At 43.3% G+C, this 15,107-nt stretch overlaps 2 protein-coding genes and 1 non-coding gene across 3 annotated transcripts in view; 1 reads left to right on the top strand and 2 right to left on the bottom strand.

Annotated features, from left to right (window-relative positions):
* Helq (helicase, POLQ like) overlaps nt 1–6,672 on the bottom strand; it is a 41,684-nt gene extending 35,012 nt beyond the window's left edge. Inside the window, exons 1-3 of the mRNA XM_051170305.1 lie at nt 6,483–6,672; nt 4,119–4,812; nt 555–733 (exon numbers count right to left, since the gene is read on the bottom strand). Of these exons, the coding sequence (XP_051026262.1) occupies nt 555–733; nt 4,119–4,812; nt 6,483–6,671 (1,062 nt within the window). The 5' untranslated portion in view covers nt 6,672. The remainder of the gene's footprint in view (nt 1–554; nt 734–4,118; nt 4,813–6,482) is intronic.
* On the bottom strand, nt 5,598–5,709 carry LOC127211117 (small nucleolar RNA SNORA3/SNORA45 family). The gene has a single exon (XR_007833394.1). It is a non-coding gene; the product is annotated as a small nucleolar RNA SNORA3/SNORA45 family (small nucleolar RNA).
* Nucleotides 6,673–6,871: 199 nt separating the features above from the next.
* Nucleotides 6,872–12,959, top strand: Mrps18c (mitochondrial ribosomal protein S18C). Its single transcript, XM_051170725.1, has 6 exons — nt 6,872–7,042; nt 8,115–8,170; nt 10,171–10,254; nt 11,798–11,855; nt 12,697–12,756; nt 12,839–12,959. Exons 1-6 carry the CDS (start codon nt 6,952–6,954, stop codon nt 12,913–12,915), a joined length of 426 nt encoding a protein of 141 aa, XP_051026682.1. The 5' UTR covers nt 6,872–6,951; the 3' UTR covers nt 12,916–12,959.
* The last annotated feature ends 2,148 nt before the right edge of the window (nt 12,960–15,107 follow it).

The following is a 15,107-nucleotide window of genomic DNA, read 5'->3' on the forward strand; positions in this document are numbered from 1 at the left end:
CTCAGGACCTCTAGAAGAGAAGGTGGTGCTCCTAACCACTGAGCCATCTCTCCAGCCCATGTGTTACTTTTAAACTATATAATAGGAACGTAACTTTTACTTGTCTCCTTTTATACAGAAGGTTCCACCTGACTGACTCCTTCTAATGAGGTCATGAGCTAGTTTCTGCTTGAAAATACTGGCTAAATATTAATGGAATAGCTAAGATACAGCTAAAATCAACAGTAAGAAAAGTATATGTAATTACTGTTTGAAAATAAGTTAAGTACTCTGTGCTATTTTTGTACATATTGAAAACTATCTCGGATCAGTTAATAGCCAATACATTTATGCTAGCTTTTAGATCTTAAAATTTCATAATAGAAAATAACAACTGGGCTGGGCAGTGGTGGTAAATACCTTTAATGACAGCACTCAGGAGGCAGAGGCAGGTAGATCTTGTGAGTTCAAGGACAGCCTGGTCTACAGAGAGTCCAGGACAGCCAGGGCTACACAGAGAAACCCTTTCTCAAACAATAAACAAACAAACAAAAAGAAACTGTTTAAACACACACCTTTTCTTGAACAATAGCCACATACGGAAGGATCAGTAAAACATCTTTCTGTCGGCAGAGCAGTTCCTGTAGCATTAAGATCTCAGCCACAAGGGTTTTCCCGCCACTCGTCGGCAAGGAATATATTAAATTTTTTCTTTTTTGCACAGAACTTAATGTCAAACACGTGTGCTGCCAGTCTGTAGGATTTAAAGAAGAGTGTGCAAGAGATTATTTCCCCCTTCCACAGCCTCGAGAGTATTTCTAGGAAGAAGTCAAGTGTCTCAATGAGGCAATCTTCTCATGAGGACAAATGTGATTCTTATAGACAGTAAACGTCCAAAATTCTGAATGAGCACAGCCAGGAGGTCTGAGTTCAGACCTTGTCAGCAGATGAGCAACAGGCTTACCCTTACAATACTTACAGATGTAGGTGTCAAATTCCAGCAGGGCAGACAGCTAGCTGCCTGGGGACAAGGGGCTGTTATCTACAGAGAAGGGCAGTTTAAGGACCTGTTCATTCTAATATCTTCCTATGTTCTACAAGATCAGATAGGCTGACCTCCCTCACCCACCCAAGAGCCTCTTATGCAGAATTAGGTGGAAGAAGAAAAAAATTCAGGAGATCTTGCACAAACCAGAAAAATCTTCAGTTAGCTCTCTTACGGACCTGAACGGTCCATAATGGTCCCTTGGCTCCCAACCATCCAGGGACTAAATAAGGACTATTTAAATCATAAAAGGTTTCAGTTACTGACTGGTCACCCAGGGTCGCCCCCAACCCCCATTCACTGAGAAATAACTGATGAAAGCGTAACGTGTACAAAACAGTATATGTGAAAACTAGCGCTCTGCAGAATGTAAAGGTTGAGGACACGGTTCAGCGGGAAGAGTGCTCCCCTAGCACATATGAAGGCCAGGGTTTGGTCCCCAGCACCCCATGAAAGGGGTCTGCTGGCTTGTGCCTGTAAGCCCAGCACCCGAGTAGTGCAGACAGAGAGAGCAGAAGGTCGAGTTTACCCTCAGTTACATAGCTAGACTAGGTTCCACGATGCCCTGGATCAACATGACGGTGATAATGGAAAGTGGTGACTGGACAGCATACATTAACAATTTTCAAAATGCATACTAGCATTTTTTTATATGTGTGGATGGTTAGGGCAGGGAGAGGGTCTGCATGAAGACGACCTCATCAGCACTCCTAGGATGCCCTATCAGGGCAGGGAGAGGGTCTAAGGAGTGCGTGCAGAAGTTTAGTGCATCTTTCTTTAACAGGCACTCCAGGCCAGGGGGCGAGTCAAAAGGTGTGCAGTTATGGTAATTCATAGCTTTAAAACAGGACTCAAGTGCTGCCTTTAATCCCAGCACTCAGGAGCCAGAGGCAGGCGGATCCCTGTGAGTTCGAGGCCAGCCTTGTCTACAAAGTGAATCCAGGTCAGCCAGGGCTGTCACACAGAGAAACCCTGTCTCAAAACAAACAAACAAACAACAGTAACAACAAAAAGGGAATCGAGGGCCAGTGAAAAGGTTCAGTGGACAAAGTCATTTGTTGCCAAGCCCAAGTTAGACCCTAAGGACCCATGCAGCGAAAGGAGAGAACTAAACCCTACAAGTTGTCTTCTGACTCACATGTGCCCACACACATACATACAAATGGAAAAAAGAGTTAAAAATTGAGTCTAAATTTGAGCAGTTTACACACTTAATATAGTTTAAGAAAACTCATCCCAAATTTAATTTAAAGGGCTTAAACATGTTATTTTAAAAACTGAAGTGAAGCAGGGAATTGTGGTGTAGACCTTCAATCCTAGCAGCTGGGAGGGGAGGGGAGGCAGACTGCTGTGAATTTAAGGCCAGCCAACGCTATACAGCGAGACCCTTCTCAAAATAAGGCATTAAGACAGTTGTCTGAATAACAGAGATAATTATTTTTTAGTAATTTACTGAGATTTTTACTTAGACATTAGGAATATGATTGAGTCATTACACCTAATTCATCATCTACTTGGCAAAAGATCTAACTAAACTGCAAAACAACTGTTTTGCCCTAGCCCATTTTTGTTGTTGATTTTAATAGAAAAGGCTCCGTTTAAGTAACAAGGCTAGAGGAGCCAAAGAGGCAATTGGGGACTCTATAAAACACAATATGCTATAACTACAGTGCTAGTTCTGTATCTGAGCATTGTGGTACAGGGCTGTACTCCCGGAGGTCCAGACACAGATACGGGAGGATCGTGAGTCAAGCCTGTGCTACATGACATCCCGTTTCAAAACGTGAAGGCTGTAAGTGTAGTTCAGTGCCAATGGACCGATCATGTTCAATGTCCTGGGTTCAATCCCTAATTCCACAAAATACTTAACACGCCCCAAAACCAAAACCAAAGAAAAGCAAAGCTCTAAAATCCTGCCCTTAAGAAATCACGTTGGCAGCAGATTCAGACTGAACAAAGTAAGCCAGTAGAAGGGCAGAGAAAAGAAAGTTATCATGAGAGTAGCAGATGGTTCTTTTGGTATTGTTGACATATGGTCTCATGTAGCCCAGGCTGACTCTGAACTTACTATGTAGCTGAGAATGACCTTGGAATCCTGATCTTATGACCTCTACCTCCAGAGGAAAGGACTGCAGGGTCTCACTATACCTGGCACTAGGCTGCTGGTTCACAAGCCATGTGCCTCACAACTTACAATTTCTTGGATTCTTTCTGTATGTGTCCACGTCTAGTCCCAAAGAGGTCTGGAGAGGGCCTGAGATCCCCAGGAACTGGAGTTACAGATGGCTGTAAGCCACCATGTGGTGCTGGGAACCAGATCCCAGTCCTGAGGGAACAAGCGCTCTTAGCTGTTGAGCTGTCTAGAATGTCTTAGACTCTTACTGCCTGACTTTATTTTCCTGTTATTCTACTTCTCCAACCTGTTTTGAGTTGACAATCTATGTCCTTACATAGTTCAAAAGTTTTCCAAAAGACTTCCGGAAATATTTATGAAGTGATAGCTGACAACTAGTTCGGCAGTGGCTGTCCCTTTGTCTAAAATGGTATATCTCAAACAGGTGCAAGGACCCAGGATTTTGAAAAGCATCACGTAATTTTTATTATTACTGCTGTATTTAAAGGTGTTTAATTTTAACTGCTATTACCGACTTCTTTCGCTTAAGATTCTGAGCATTCCAAGAAACGTAAACAACTAGATTCCAAAGAAACAATAAGAGCCAATTAGAGAAGAGTCAGAAGCAGGGTGGGAGGGGCTGAGCCCTCAGAGCTGTGGTGAGTAGTGGAGCGCTCTGGCAGCATGCCTGGGCTTAGAAATCTCAGTCTTTGTAACCTAAGCAAGGGCCCAGAGTGTGAGTGGTCTGAAGACTACTTAGGCAAGAGACAAGAGAAAAAGCCAGGGCTCCTGGCTTGAGAAGGACAGTACATAAGAAAGGAAAAAGGTCCATGACAGGGATGCGGGCTCAACACAGCTGGGATTCTGACCATTTTGGCCGAGAGACAGGACCAGAGAATCATCTGCTTCTACTGATTTGGGTTAATACATGAATACTATCTGAATCATAAATTTGGTTTCAGTTTAAGAAAAAAGTATTACCATATAGTTTTTTGATTCCTTTCAACTGAGCATAAAGGTCTCTCACTTTGCTGGGTAGCGAATAAAAAGGACCAAGGTCATCTGACGATGACTCAATTGCTTCCTTAGCAACGCTGATTTCCTCACACAGGAGAGTCTCCTTGAGTTGTTTACTCCTGGAAAAGACTGGGGTTTGGGCCTTGGCATTCCCAGTCATGGCATTCTTGAGATGGTCTTTAATACTCTTCCTCCTGCTTGTCTCTGAGGAAGCGCTGACTTTAGAGACTTCCTTATTTTGCTGGGGTTGCTCTATATGGCTACAGGCCAAGCCTTCATTCAATGACCTTCGTGAGTTTCCGACTCCCTCCTTCGCAGGCTGGCCACCCAAATCATTTGAAGAGTTCTGCATACTTTCAAAGTATAAAATTTGAGAAGAAGGCACATCAAACAAAAGGTCGTTTCCAGGTTCTAACCCAACAGGGCCGTCTGCATCACTCTGGCTGTGTCCGTGCTCATTAGACTCAGAGGCAGTAGTAGCACTGGGCTTGTTTTCGATGCCTTCTGAACAAAGATCTTTGGTGGCAAAGTCTGTAACTTGTTTACTGTGTTCAGGCAGTTGCATGCATTTCTGTTCCAAGTCATCAACTTGAGCTAAAAAGGAATTTTCTGTAAAGCTGTCATAGTCACTAAACATGTCCACTTCACTGTCATTTTCCTGAAAGGAAACAAAGACACATAGCTGAACTCCATCTTCATGAGGAGTTAAAACAAAACAAAACAAAAAAAAAAAAACCATTCCAGCAAAGGACTATAGTAAATATATCACTATAAGCAAATTATTCTCTGAATACATATCATGACCAGATAAAAGAAATGAGCCCAGAGAGTTGAAGTGACTTGCCTAAATAGTGCTGCTGGATTATTATGGGACATCAGGACGCTTAAAAGAATGGTTTTGAGCCTCAACAGGATCTCCTGTAACAGAGGCTATGCAGTTTTGATCCTCCCACCTGTATCACCTGGTTTTATGAGGAGCTAGGAACAAACCCAAGGCTATGTGCCCACTCAGTAAGCATTCTACCAACTCGGCTACATCCCCAGCTCAGCCCAAATGGTGCTATTGGAACTCTAAATTATTTATTTATTTTGGTGCTAAAGTGTGAGCCCAAGGTCTGCCCCTGGCTTCACCTCTGAGCCCAAACCCCAAACCTTTGGGTTTCTTTCTTTCTTTTCTTTTTTTCCAACGATCTTCAGAACCTAGCTCCAAGTAAGCTCATCTTTGTAGTTACCTCATCTTTGTGCAGTGTAAATTTTCACTGTTGTAAAGTGGTACAGCAGGCACTTGATACAATTTTTAAACTAAATCTTAAGTCCCTGAAGAATTTAGGTCACTCACTAGGACCACCCCCTCCCCCTTTTAAAGAGGTTCCCTAAAGAAATACTAATAATATGCCACCCTCTAATGGGTAGACAGAAGCCATCCTCAAATAGATTAATGTGATGTGTCTTTAACCTGGTGACCGACTGTGCCAGTGAATAAGGTCAGCAGTTATTCTTCGAGGACTCTAGCAAGCTAAGGCAACAAGCAACACTTAAGCTTGACTCTAGGCTTACAACCTTCGGGATTTTAATTCTTAAACCTGTGCTAAAGCATTAAAGAAGGGGAAAAATGGTAGCTGTCTAAAAGGTTGTCAGCTCAATAGATGCTTCTAGTCACTGGTAATTCCGGCCCAGAGACTAGTTTAGAGGCTGGCCCGTTACAAAGCCATGATGGTACCACTAGACACTACAAGGAAATTCTGCTCTGAACTTGGAATTGAGCCAAGAGTGTGCACACCTATGTAGGTGGCTTACTGAACAGAGAAAGATGGAAACTGAGAGATAGTAATTATTTACTAGAGTTAGAACTTTAGTTTCTCAACTTCCCAGGGCCCAGTTACTGTTGTAAAATCTAGATAATATGGCTAGTTTAAGAAAGTAGCCAGCTCGTAATGGGTCTCCAGTAAAAAGTTTTATTAGGAAAGCAGAAACAAATCATTCTGAAGCCAGCAGAACACTTTTTATGACAGGGGATGGGGCGGCGCGCCAGAGTTTGTGTGTGTGTGTGTGTGTGTGTGTGTGTGTGTGTGTGTGTGTGTGTGTGTGTGTGTGTGTGTGTGTCTAAGTTTCACATCCCCTTAGAAGTCGGGGATTTAAGGCAGTGTTTCCCAAGTGCTGGAGAACAAGGACGAGAAGAGGAAGCGAAAGCCACTCATCTAACAGGTCAACGGTGTGCACCTGGGAAGAAAGAGCGGTTTCAACCCCGCGCAGCAGGGGACGCGGGTCGGCACCGCAGCCCTTGGTGATGACGGGACCAGGCTCTGCAGAGAATCAGCAGGGCTGTACCTGGGCGGGCTCCGGGCTCCCGGTTTTCCGCCGCCGGCTCCCGACCGCCGCTTCGTCCTCTAGGTCCGCCCGGTGCTCCGCCGGCTGGAGCTCGGCAGGGGTGGAGGCGGCACAGAGGCTCTCTAGGCTGCGGCGGTTCCTTTTGCGGACAGACACCCGCCGGCGGATGCGGGAGCCGCTGTCCTCCATGCCTGGGCCGAGCGTCTCTGCGACCCGGGCGCCCTGGGTGCAGACCCGAGCTATTGCCACCGCTCTGCGGGCGTAAGCAGGTACCCAAATTTCAGTTCTCCATCTCTCCGCAGGGCAGCCCGTGTAACATGTGACTTCCGGCCCAGGGGAACGCGGGAACTTAAAGGGTCGCACCGGAACTTTTGCGCAGAATCGCCAGGGCCAGCAGGGGGGAAGAGTACCGGAAGGGACGTATCGGGGCTTTTAGGGGAAAGGAAAGGAAAAGGAAGGGCGGAGAACCATGGCAGCTATGGCTGCTGTGTGCAGTGGTGTAGGGAGGAAGAGCCTGACAGCTACGGCTGTTTGCCTCACGGATCGCGGAACTCGCACGGGTAAAGTGTTCGGCATTGCATTAGCAGCCGCAGTCGATGGCGTCTTTGCTGTTAGCAAAACGACTGTTTCTCTATGACCAGGTTTGAGATGAATAGGAAGAAGCTCCAGTCGCCCTAGATTGATTTCTTGGAGCTGAAGAGGACTTTGAAGTGTAGTCAAGTCTTAACTTTTAGTTTTTGTTTCTGGGCTTCTCTGTCAACGACTTGAATCTTTAATTAAGTCGTTAATTATTTTTGGTTTTTTGACACAGGGTTTCTCTGTGTAGCCTTGGCTGTCCTATACTCATTTTGTAGACGAGGCTGGCTTCGAACTGACAGCGATCCGCCTGCCTCTATCTCCCAAGTGCTGGGATTAAAGGCGTGCATCACCACACCTAGCTTTGAATCTTCTTATTTTAACTTTAGAATGACAGTACCTCTCTTGCTTCTGTACATATATGCATTACAATCTGGTAACTGTAGAAAGGTGAGAAGTTTTATAGGAGAGGAACTATATAAAATATCTATGTATATATATGAAATATAGATAAGTGTATATAAATATATGTATATTTTTATCCAAAGCCCTTGGAATCGCTCGCTTTGAGTCCTCTTGTGTCCCAAATCTACCAAGACGTTAACCAATCATTGAGTAAAAATAACATTGCACCTTTATTTATTTCACTACCGTGCGGGCGGGGGGTGGGGGCTGTTTTGGAGCCAGGATCTCACTATTATGTAGTCTTGGCTGTCCTGGAACTGGCTTTGTAGACCAAGCTAGCTTTGAACTCACAGAGATCCACCTGCCCGGCTGGGATTAAAGGTGTACACCTCCATGCCGGGCACTACATCTGCTTTTTGATTCATCTAGCGTCTTTAAAGACGTAAATTGGCGCAGGACTTTAATCCCAGCACTCAGGAGGCAGAGGCAGGTGGATCTCTGTGAGTTCGAGGTCAGCCTGGTCTATAAACCCTGTCTGAAAACAAACAAACACAGAAACAAAACATCCAGAATAAACAGATAGCATAAGTCTCTGTGAGATATTCAGGGAGTGAAAGTAATTGTGTCATTGCCGTTTCTCTTAAGTTACAGCTCTGTGGAGAAGGTGCTGTTCACAGTATAAACAGGTAACCGGCAATGAGGACCTGGTAAGATTCCTTTTTATTTGTTAAAGAAAACATTATTTTGTTATTTGTGTGCATGTTGGGAGAGGGCAGGTGTGGAAGCCAGTAGAGGCCATTGGATCCCTGGAGCTGGAACTAGAGGTGGTTGTGAGCCTGTGCTTGTGGGTGCTGGGATTCCAACTCCTCCCTCAGTAAGAGCAGCAAGTGCCTTTACCACAGACATCTGTTCAGCTCTTATATTACTAATTCATTCCGATGAACTAATTCAGCCTAATTTGCTATCTAGAATTCAGTAAGCATGGCTTATTGATTTTTGTCGCTTGTGTTTTGAAGGGAATTCTAGATTCAGGCTTCTGTCATATCATAAATTTCTTCCTAGATATTAAATGTAAGGATATACAATTTGAGAATTTCTAAAAGACAGCTTAGGTGAATAGGATAATTGTAGATAATAGAATTTGGGATGGCATGATCTTTACCATCTATCAGTTTTGGTCTCTTGATAAGAGATCCAAATTAAAATTTTACATTAGGACCATTTAATCAGTTGCGTCTAAACTGTAGGTGTGTTTTTATGGGCTTAAAGTGTGAGCCTGGATGTCGGCCCAATCACATCACATAAGTACTCAAAACTGAGAAGGGTTACAGCCTCTATCTCAAGGGAGTAGAAATTAGACTAAAGAAAATTCAGGCAAGCTAGATATGGTGGTGGACACATACTAATAGCATTTAGAAAGCTGAGGCAAGAGGATCTTTTGAGTTGGAGGCCACCCTGAGCTACAGCAGCAACAAAACCGTCGCGTTTTGGTCTTTTGATGAAAATTAAGTGTGATAAAGACAACAAAGCAAGGAAATAGGAACCATTAAACACCAAGGAAGTTGTCTAAACAAATGTGTATCCATCTCCGTCATCTATTGCACACGTCAAACTTTAAAAGAATAAAGGAAATGTACTTTTTCAGGTCATGTGACTAATGAAAATTCTGTATCTTTTCCACAGAAAAATGCACACAGTCATATTCATTTATCACAATTAAGATTATAGATTTCAGCCAGGCGGTGGTGGCGCACGCCTTTAATCCCAGCACTTGGGAGGCAGAGGCATGTGGATTGCCTGAGTTCGAGGCCAGCCTGGTCTACAAAGTGAGTCCAGGACAGCCAAAAACAAAACAGAACAAAAACCAAAAACCAAAACCACCACCACCACCAAAAACAGATTATAGATTTCCGCCGGGTGCAGTGGCACACACCTATAATCCCAGCACTAGGGAGGCAAAGGCAGGTGGGTCTCTGTGAATTTGAGGCCAGTCTGGTCTGCAAGTTGAATCTAGGATATCCAAGGCTACACAAAGAAATCCTGTCTGGAAAAACCAAAAACAAACAAACAAGGAACATATATATATATATATGTGTGTGTGTATATATATATATATTTCCAAATTATTCAAAAAGCTGTAGATATCTCTGTATTGGTGGCAACTATTCTTACAATTAGAGGAAGGTACTATGTCAGAAACAGCAAGGAGAGAAAAGCCAGAAGGGCACACACAGACTTATACAGTAGTCTATAAAAGAGATACTAGTGAACCTTTTATTGCAGTAAGCCATGGAGCATTATCTATTTATAAAATTAAATAGTGACAAAACAACTCGGAAAATTTAGGGGTGGGTAAATGACTTAGCACACACTTACTTTTAATAAATAAATCTAAAAGAAAGTGAATGATAAAATTATATGTATTCAAAGAATTGTCTTGAAATAAATTTTGAATAAACCAGGATGCTTTGGTTATCTGTAATCTAAACACAGCATATGAGCAATGAATCCCTTTATCAACTGGCTGCTCTTGGACGTCCTTTTCTGCAGAAACGATTCTTCACTGTAGTCTCCTTCATGTGTTAATCCCACTTTAGCTAGATGGACACAAAATGATGTGCTTGATTAAAATATGTACAAATGCAACTGTAGCTTTAACTGTTCTCAGTCTTAACACATTTTCATCATGAGACCTTTTCTATCCTAGCCAATCCTGATGGAAAACCCCTATAAGGAGCCTCTTAAGAAGTGTGTCTTATGTGAGAAGCCTGTAGATTACAAGAATGTACAGGTGAGCCCTGGGTTTCCCCTGTCCCTGGCTGGGAGTCTGCTCCCTGCTCATTTTCTCAGAGGGTTATGTCAGAATCATCAGACTGTATAGGACGGATTCAGCAAGTTCATGGTATCAAATCTTGTTACAGTTTCCCATGTTGTCTCTTCATTTTAGAGGCCCTTGCTCCCCCTCCTTTCACACCTATTTGGCTTAGTATGTCTTGTTTTTCTCTTTCTGCAGAGTAGCTCGCTCACTGTATATTGACAGACATGAGTGCTTTGGGGAAAGCGCCTCTTGTGAAGTTGACCTTTGCAGTTCACTATCATAGGCCATTGCTTTAAGCAGTATTTCTCCTTAAGCTTTCAGCAAATTGGAAGTAGCAGATTTAGCTGTGTGGTGGTGGTGCCCTCCTTTAATCTAGGCACTCGGGAGGCAGAGGCAAGCGGATCTCTGAGTTCTAGGCCAGCCTGGTCTACAGAGGGAGTTGCAGGACAGCCAGAGCTACACAGAGAGACTTTGTGAAAACCCTGTACACAGCTCGGTGTGGTGGTGCACACCAATCTCTGTGAGTTGGAGATCAGTTTGGTCTACAGAGTGAGTCCAGGACAGCCAAGGCTACACAGAGAAACCTTATCTCAGAAAACAACAACAAAATAAAACAAAACCCAAAAACCCTATACACAAAAAAACAAAAGAAAAAAGAAGCAATACATTTGGGGAATGTGACCGACGCTGTTTACATAGTGTAAAATGATAGCTATCTTTGAAGGAGAAAATACAAGAAATTATAAAATTCACAGTGCAGCAGACAATGGTGGAAAGGCCCAAACACAGGGCCTAGTATCTAGAAAGTGTTATTAAGGTGTTCATTAAGAGTAAGTTAGAGGCCAGGCGTGGTGGTACACACTTCTAATCCCAGCACTCTGGGAGGCAGAGGCAGGCGGATCTCTGAGTTTGAAGCTAGCCTGGTCTACAAAGAGTCCAGGACAGCCAAGGCTACACTGTCTCAAAAAACCCTGTCTCAAAAAAAAAAAAAAAAAAAAAAAAGCCAAAAAGTGGCGGGCTGGAGAGATATCTCAGAGGTTAAGAGCATTGTCTGTTCTTCCAAAGGCTGGAGTTCAGTTCTCAGCAACCACATGATAGTTCACAACCATCTATAATGAGATCTGGTGCAGAATACTGTATAAATGAAAATAAATCTTTAAAAAAAGGAATAAGTTAGAGTGAATGCTGAAGTCTGTGTGCCTTGTGAGAGCCTCCTGCCATGGTGGGGAAATGTTGCTGTCACTGGCTGTGAGCAGCAGTGTTTTAGGTGCCTGTGGGAGTCAGAATTCACAGCACTGAACAGACAAGCCCATTCATGTTACTTGATCACATAGTTTTTGACACACTAGATGTTAGCTTTAGGTATTTAATTTCATGTTAGCTTTATCTGAAACGCACTAACTGTTTATGTAACTTGAAGGTTGTTTATAAAAAAATTTTTTTAAATTTATACACTCAGGGTTGAATAACAAATGTACTAATATAATTTTTTCCTCCAAATCTAACTCTGAAACAGCTCTTGTCCCAGTTTATTTCTCCATTTACCGGATGCATTTACGGAAGACACATAACAGGTACTTTTTTTTTTTTTAATCATAGAAATTTAAGTGTAAATAAGAATCACATTGATCAAGCTGGGTGTGGTGGTGCACGCCTGTAATCCCAGCACTTGGGAGGCAGGGGCAGGTGGATCTCTGTGAGTTCTGAGATCAGCTTGGTCTACAGAGTGAGTCCAGGACAGCCAAGGCCACACAGAGAAACCCTGTCTTGAAAAAACAAAACAGCAAAGAATTACATTGATCAAATCATGCCAAGTCACTATTAAGCCAGCTGCCCTGGGGGTGGGTTGGGTGGGAAAAGAGTGAGGTCCTTAGGGAGAGTTATTTGCAGTGCAAGGGGTCATTGCCTTTACTTATACAGGGTAATAACATATTGAAATTTGGGCTTGAGGAAAACTGTATCTTGGATCTAGACAGGTAGCCCAGCAGTTAAAAATACATGCTGTTCTTACAGTGGACTGGAGCCAGCTCCCAGCACCCTCATCAGATGGCTCATTAGCATCTGTAAATCCACTCCAGGGAATACAGCATATCTAGCTGCTGTAGGCATCTGCATTCAACTAAAACTAATAAAACTAAATTTAAATTTATTTTAAAATTACCAATCCTAGACTAAACCTTAGTCAGCAACTAATCGTTATATCCAAACTGAAATTTGTTTTGTTTTGTTTGTTTGTTTTTTGTTTACATAGGGCCACATGGTTATCATTGAGTTGCAGTAACAGAACTGAGTATGTGAGACCAAAGGACCCACAAAAGATTTGCTTTTCTAGTTCTTCACAGGGGGGAAAAAGCTCTTTTAAATATAGCATTAGCATTTTCTTATGTGTAAGAAAGCACCCCTTCTATTTTCTAGGTCTTTGTGGAAAGAAACAGAGAGAAGTAACAAAAGCCATTAAGAAAGCTCAGAAAATGGGTAAGTACACCTGTACAACTGAACTGAACTAATTGAGATTTGCTCATTGTCTCTGTCAAGAACTTCAATTATTTCTTTACAGGGTTTATGCCAGTTACATACAAGGATCCTGCATATCTCAAAGACCCTAGAGTTTGTAACATCAGATACCGGGAATAACTTTTATAAAGTTACTGTCAATAAACCTGTAAGTGGTTACGTCAGCACTGACTCAATCCAGTTTGAGTAGATATGTCTTTTGGTGGGTTAGAAGGGATGTGTCCTCTCCACATCAGTGTTACCTGGACACAGTGTTTATGCTGGTAGTTGCATCATACACTTTGATGAAAGTGGTACTGTGGTTGTCACAACCTATTTAAATAGGGCCACTGATTATGGGAGGAGAGGGCTTCTGTTAGAATTCCATCTGAGCCCCGAGTCTGTTCTTAGCAATGGCTTTAGGGGAATGGTTATAGCAAGGCAGAGTAGTTGAATCCTAGGTGACTGTGGAGTTACTTGGAGTCATTTTGTGTTTTTGTTTGTGTGCACACATGTGCACCGGGGTTTGTGGAGGCCAGAGGTTGGTATCAGGTGTCTTTCATATACAAAAATTATTCACTTATTTGTGTGTACTGCCACGAGGGCACATGTGGAGGTCAGAGGTCCGGTCCATGTCCAGGCATTGGCTTTGGCCTTTCAACCTGAGTTCTAGTGATGGAACTCGGGATTCCAGGCTTATCACAAGTATCTCAACCCACAGGGCCGTCTTGCTGGCCCATTCATCTTATGTTTTGAGTAAATCTGGACTTTACTTAGGCTAGACCAGCTAACAAGACCCAGCCTTATGCAGGGACCCCATGTGCACACCACGGTGTCTGGGTTCAAACAAAACCGTGTGTGCTTGGCACATGTGACAGAGGGCAACTCTTCAGTCACTCAGGCTTGTGCAGCACTTACCCCAAGCCTCGTGCTTATGGGACACTTGCTGACCTGAGGTGGCTCCTGGGCCCTTGGAGTCATTTCTAACTGTGCCTGAGGGTTTTCTTTGCAGAGATGTGACTGGGATACGGGCCAGTCCCAGCACAGTGTAAGATCTATTGACACCCAGGCTCTCCTTTCCTGCCCTGCACAGTACCAATTTGCTTACATCAGCAGTAAAACACCCCAGCAGTTTGTACGGGGGTGTCCTGGGTAGTAGGTGGTTTAAGAACTACCCCATATAGTTAATGCATATCAACACCCAAACGAAAGTGTCACTACTAGATGTAATTATGCCTTATGTAGTGTCTCTAGGAAGCAACAATGGAAGAAGGGTAGAGTGTGCGTTCATTGCCAACATCCACTCAGTGAAACATGAAGGTACCCTGTGTGTGCACTAAATAAAACAGGTAAAAAAACAAAAAAACAAAAAACATCTGCAAGGACAGTTTTTTAAAGATTTATTTATGTTTCCGTGTATGTGTGCCTACATGTGTTCTTGGACAGCACTGGACCCCTAGAGCTACCTAATGTGGTTGTAGGATGCCTAATGTGGGTGCTGGGTCCTCAGGAAGTGCTTCAAACACTCATAATTGCTGGGCTCTCTCTTCATTAAGAATCCTAATAACTAGCCACTTGGGGAAGCAGAGGCAGGTGAGTTTGAGGCCAGCCTGGTCTCCAAAGCAAGTCTAGGATAGCTGAGGCTACATAGAGAAACTGTAACAAAAAAACCAAAACCACCGCCCCCCCAAATCCTTAATAACTTAGATAAAAATAAGGTTTTACAAACTTTAAGATTTTGTTACATTTATTTATGGGGGTTTCATGTGTATGTCATAGTAAATATACGTGTGGAAGTCAGAAGAACTTATGGGAGTCAGTGCTTTCCTTCCAGCATGGGCGTCCCAGAAGTCCAAGCAGGTTGCCAGTCTTGATAGCAGAAGCCTGTGCAGCTGAGCCAATTCCCAGGCCCAATTTTACAAACTTCTGTGCTTCTTTCCATGTTGTGAAATGAGGCTAGTTTTTCTTTTCCAACTTGAAGAATGTTCTAGTAAGTTAAAAACAATGCACGTATTTAAGTCTTTCCCTCAACAATTCAAGGGGAAGCTGAAAGTTTGTGGCTTTGAAATAAAAGCATCTGAGCTAGGCATGGTGGCACACACCTTTAATCCCAGCACTTGGGAAGCGGGGGTAGGTAGATATTTGTGAGTTTGAGAACAACCAGTGCTACACAGAGAGAGACCCTGGCTCAGCTTTCCCCAACCCCCTCCCCACCCCCCAAATTTGGACTGTAGCTCAGTGGTAGAGGAGTTGCCTACCACTCACATGGTCCTAGATTAAATCTCCACAACTACACCTACACACACACACACACACACACACTATATCTATGT

This window comes from Acomys russatus, chromosome 28 (assembly GCF_903995435.1).
Source record: "Acomys russatus chromosome 28, mAcoRus1.1, whole genome shotgun sequence".
In the NCBI taxonomy this organism is placed as follows: domain Eukaryota; kingdom Metazoa; phylum Chordata; class Mammalia; order Rodentia; family Muridae; genus Acomys; species Acomys russatus.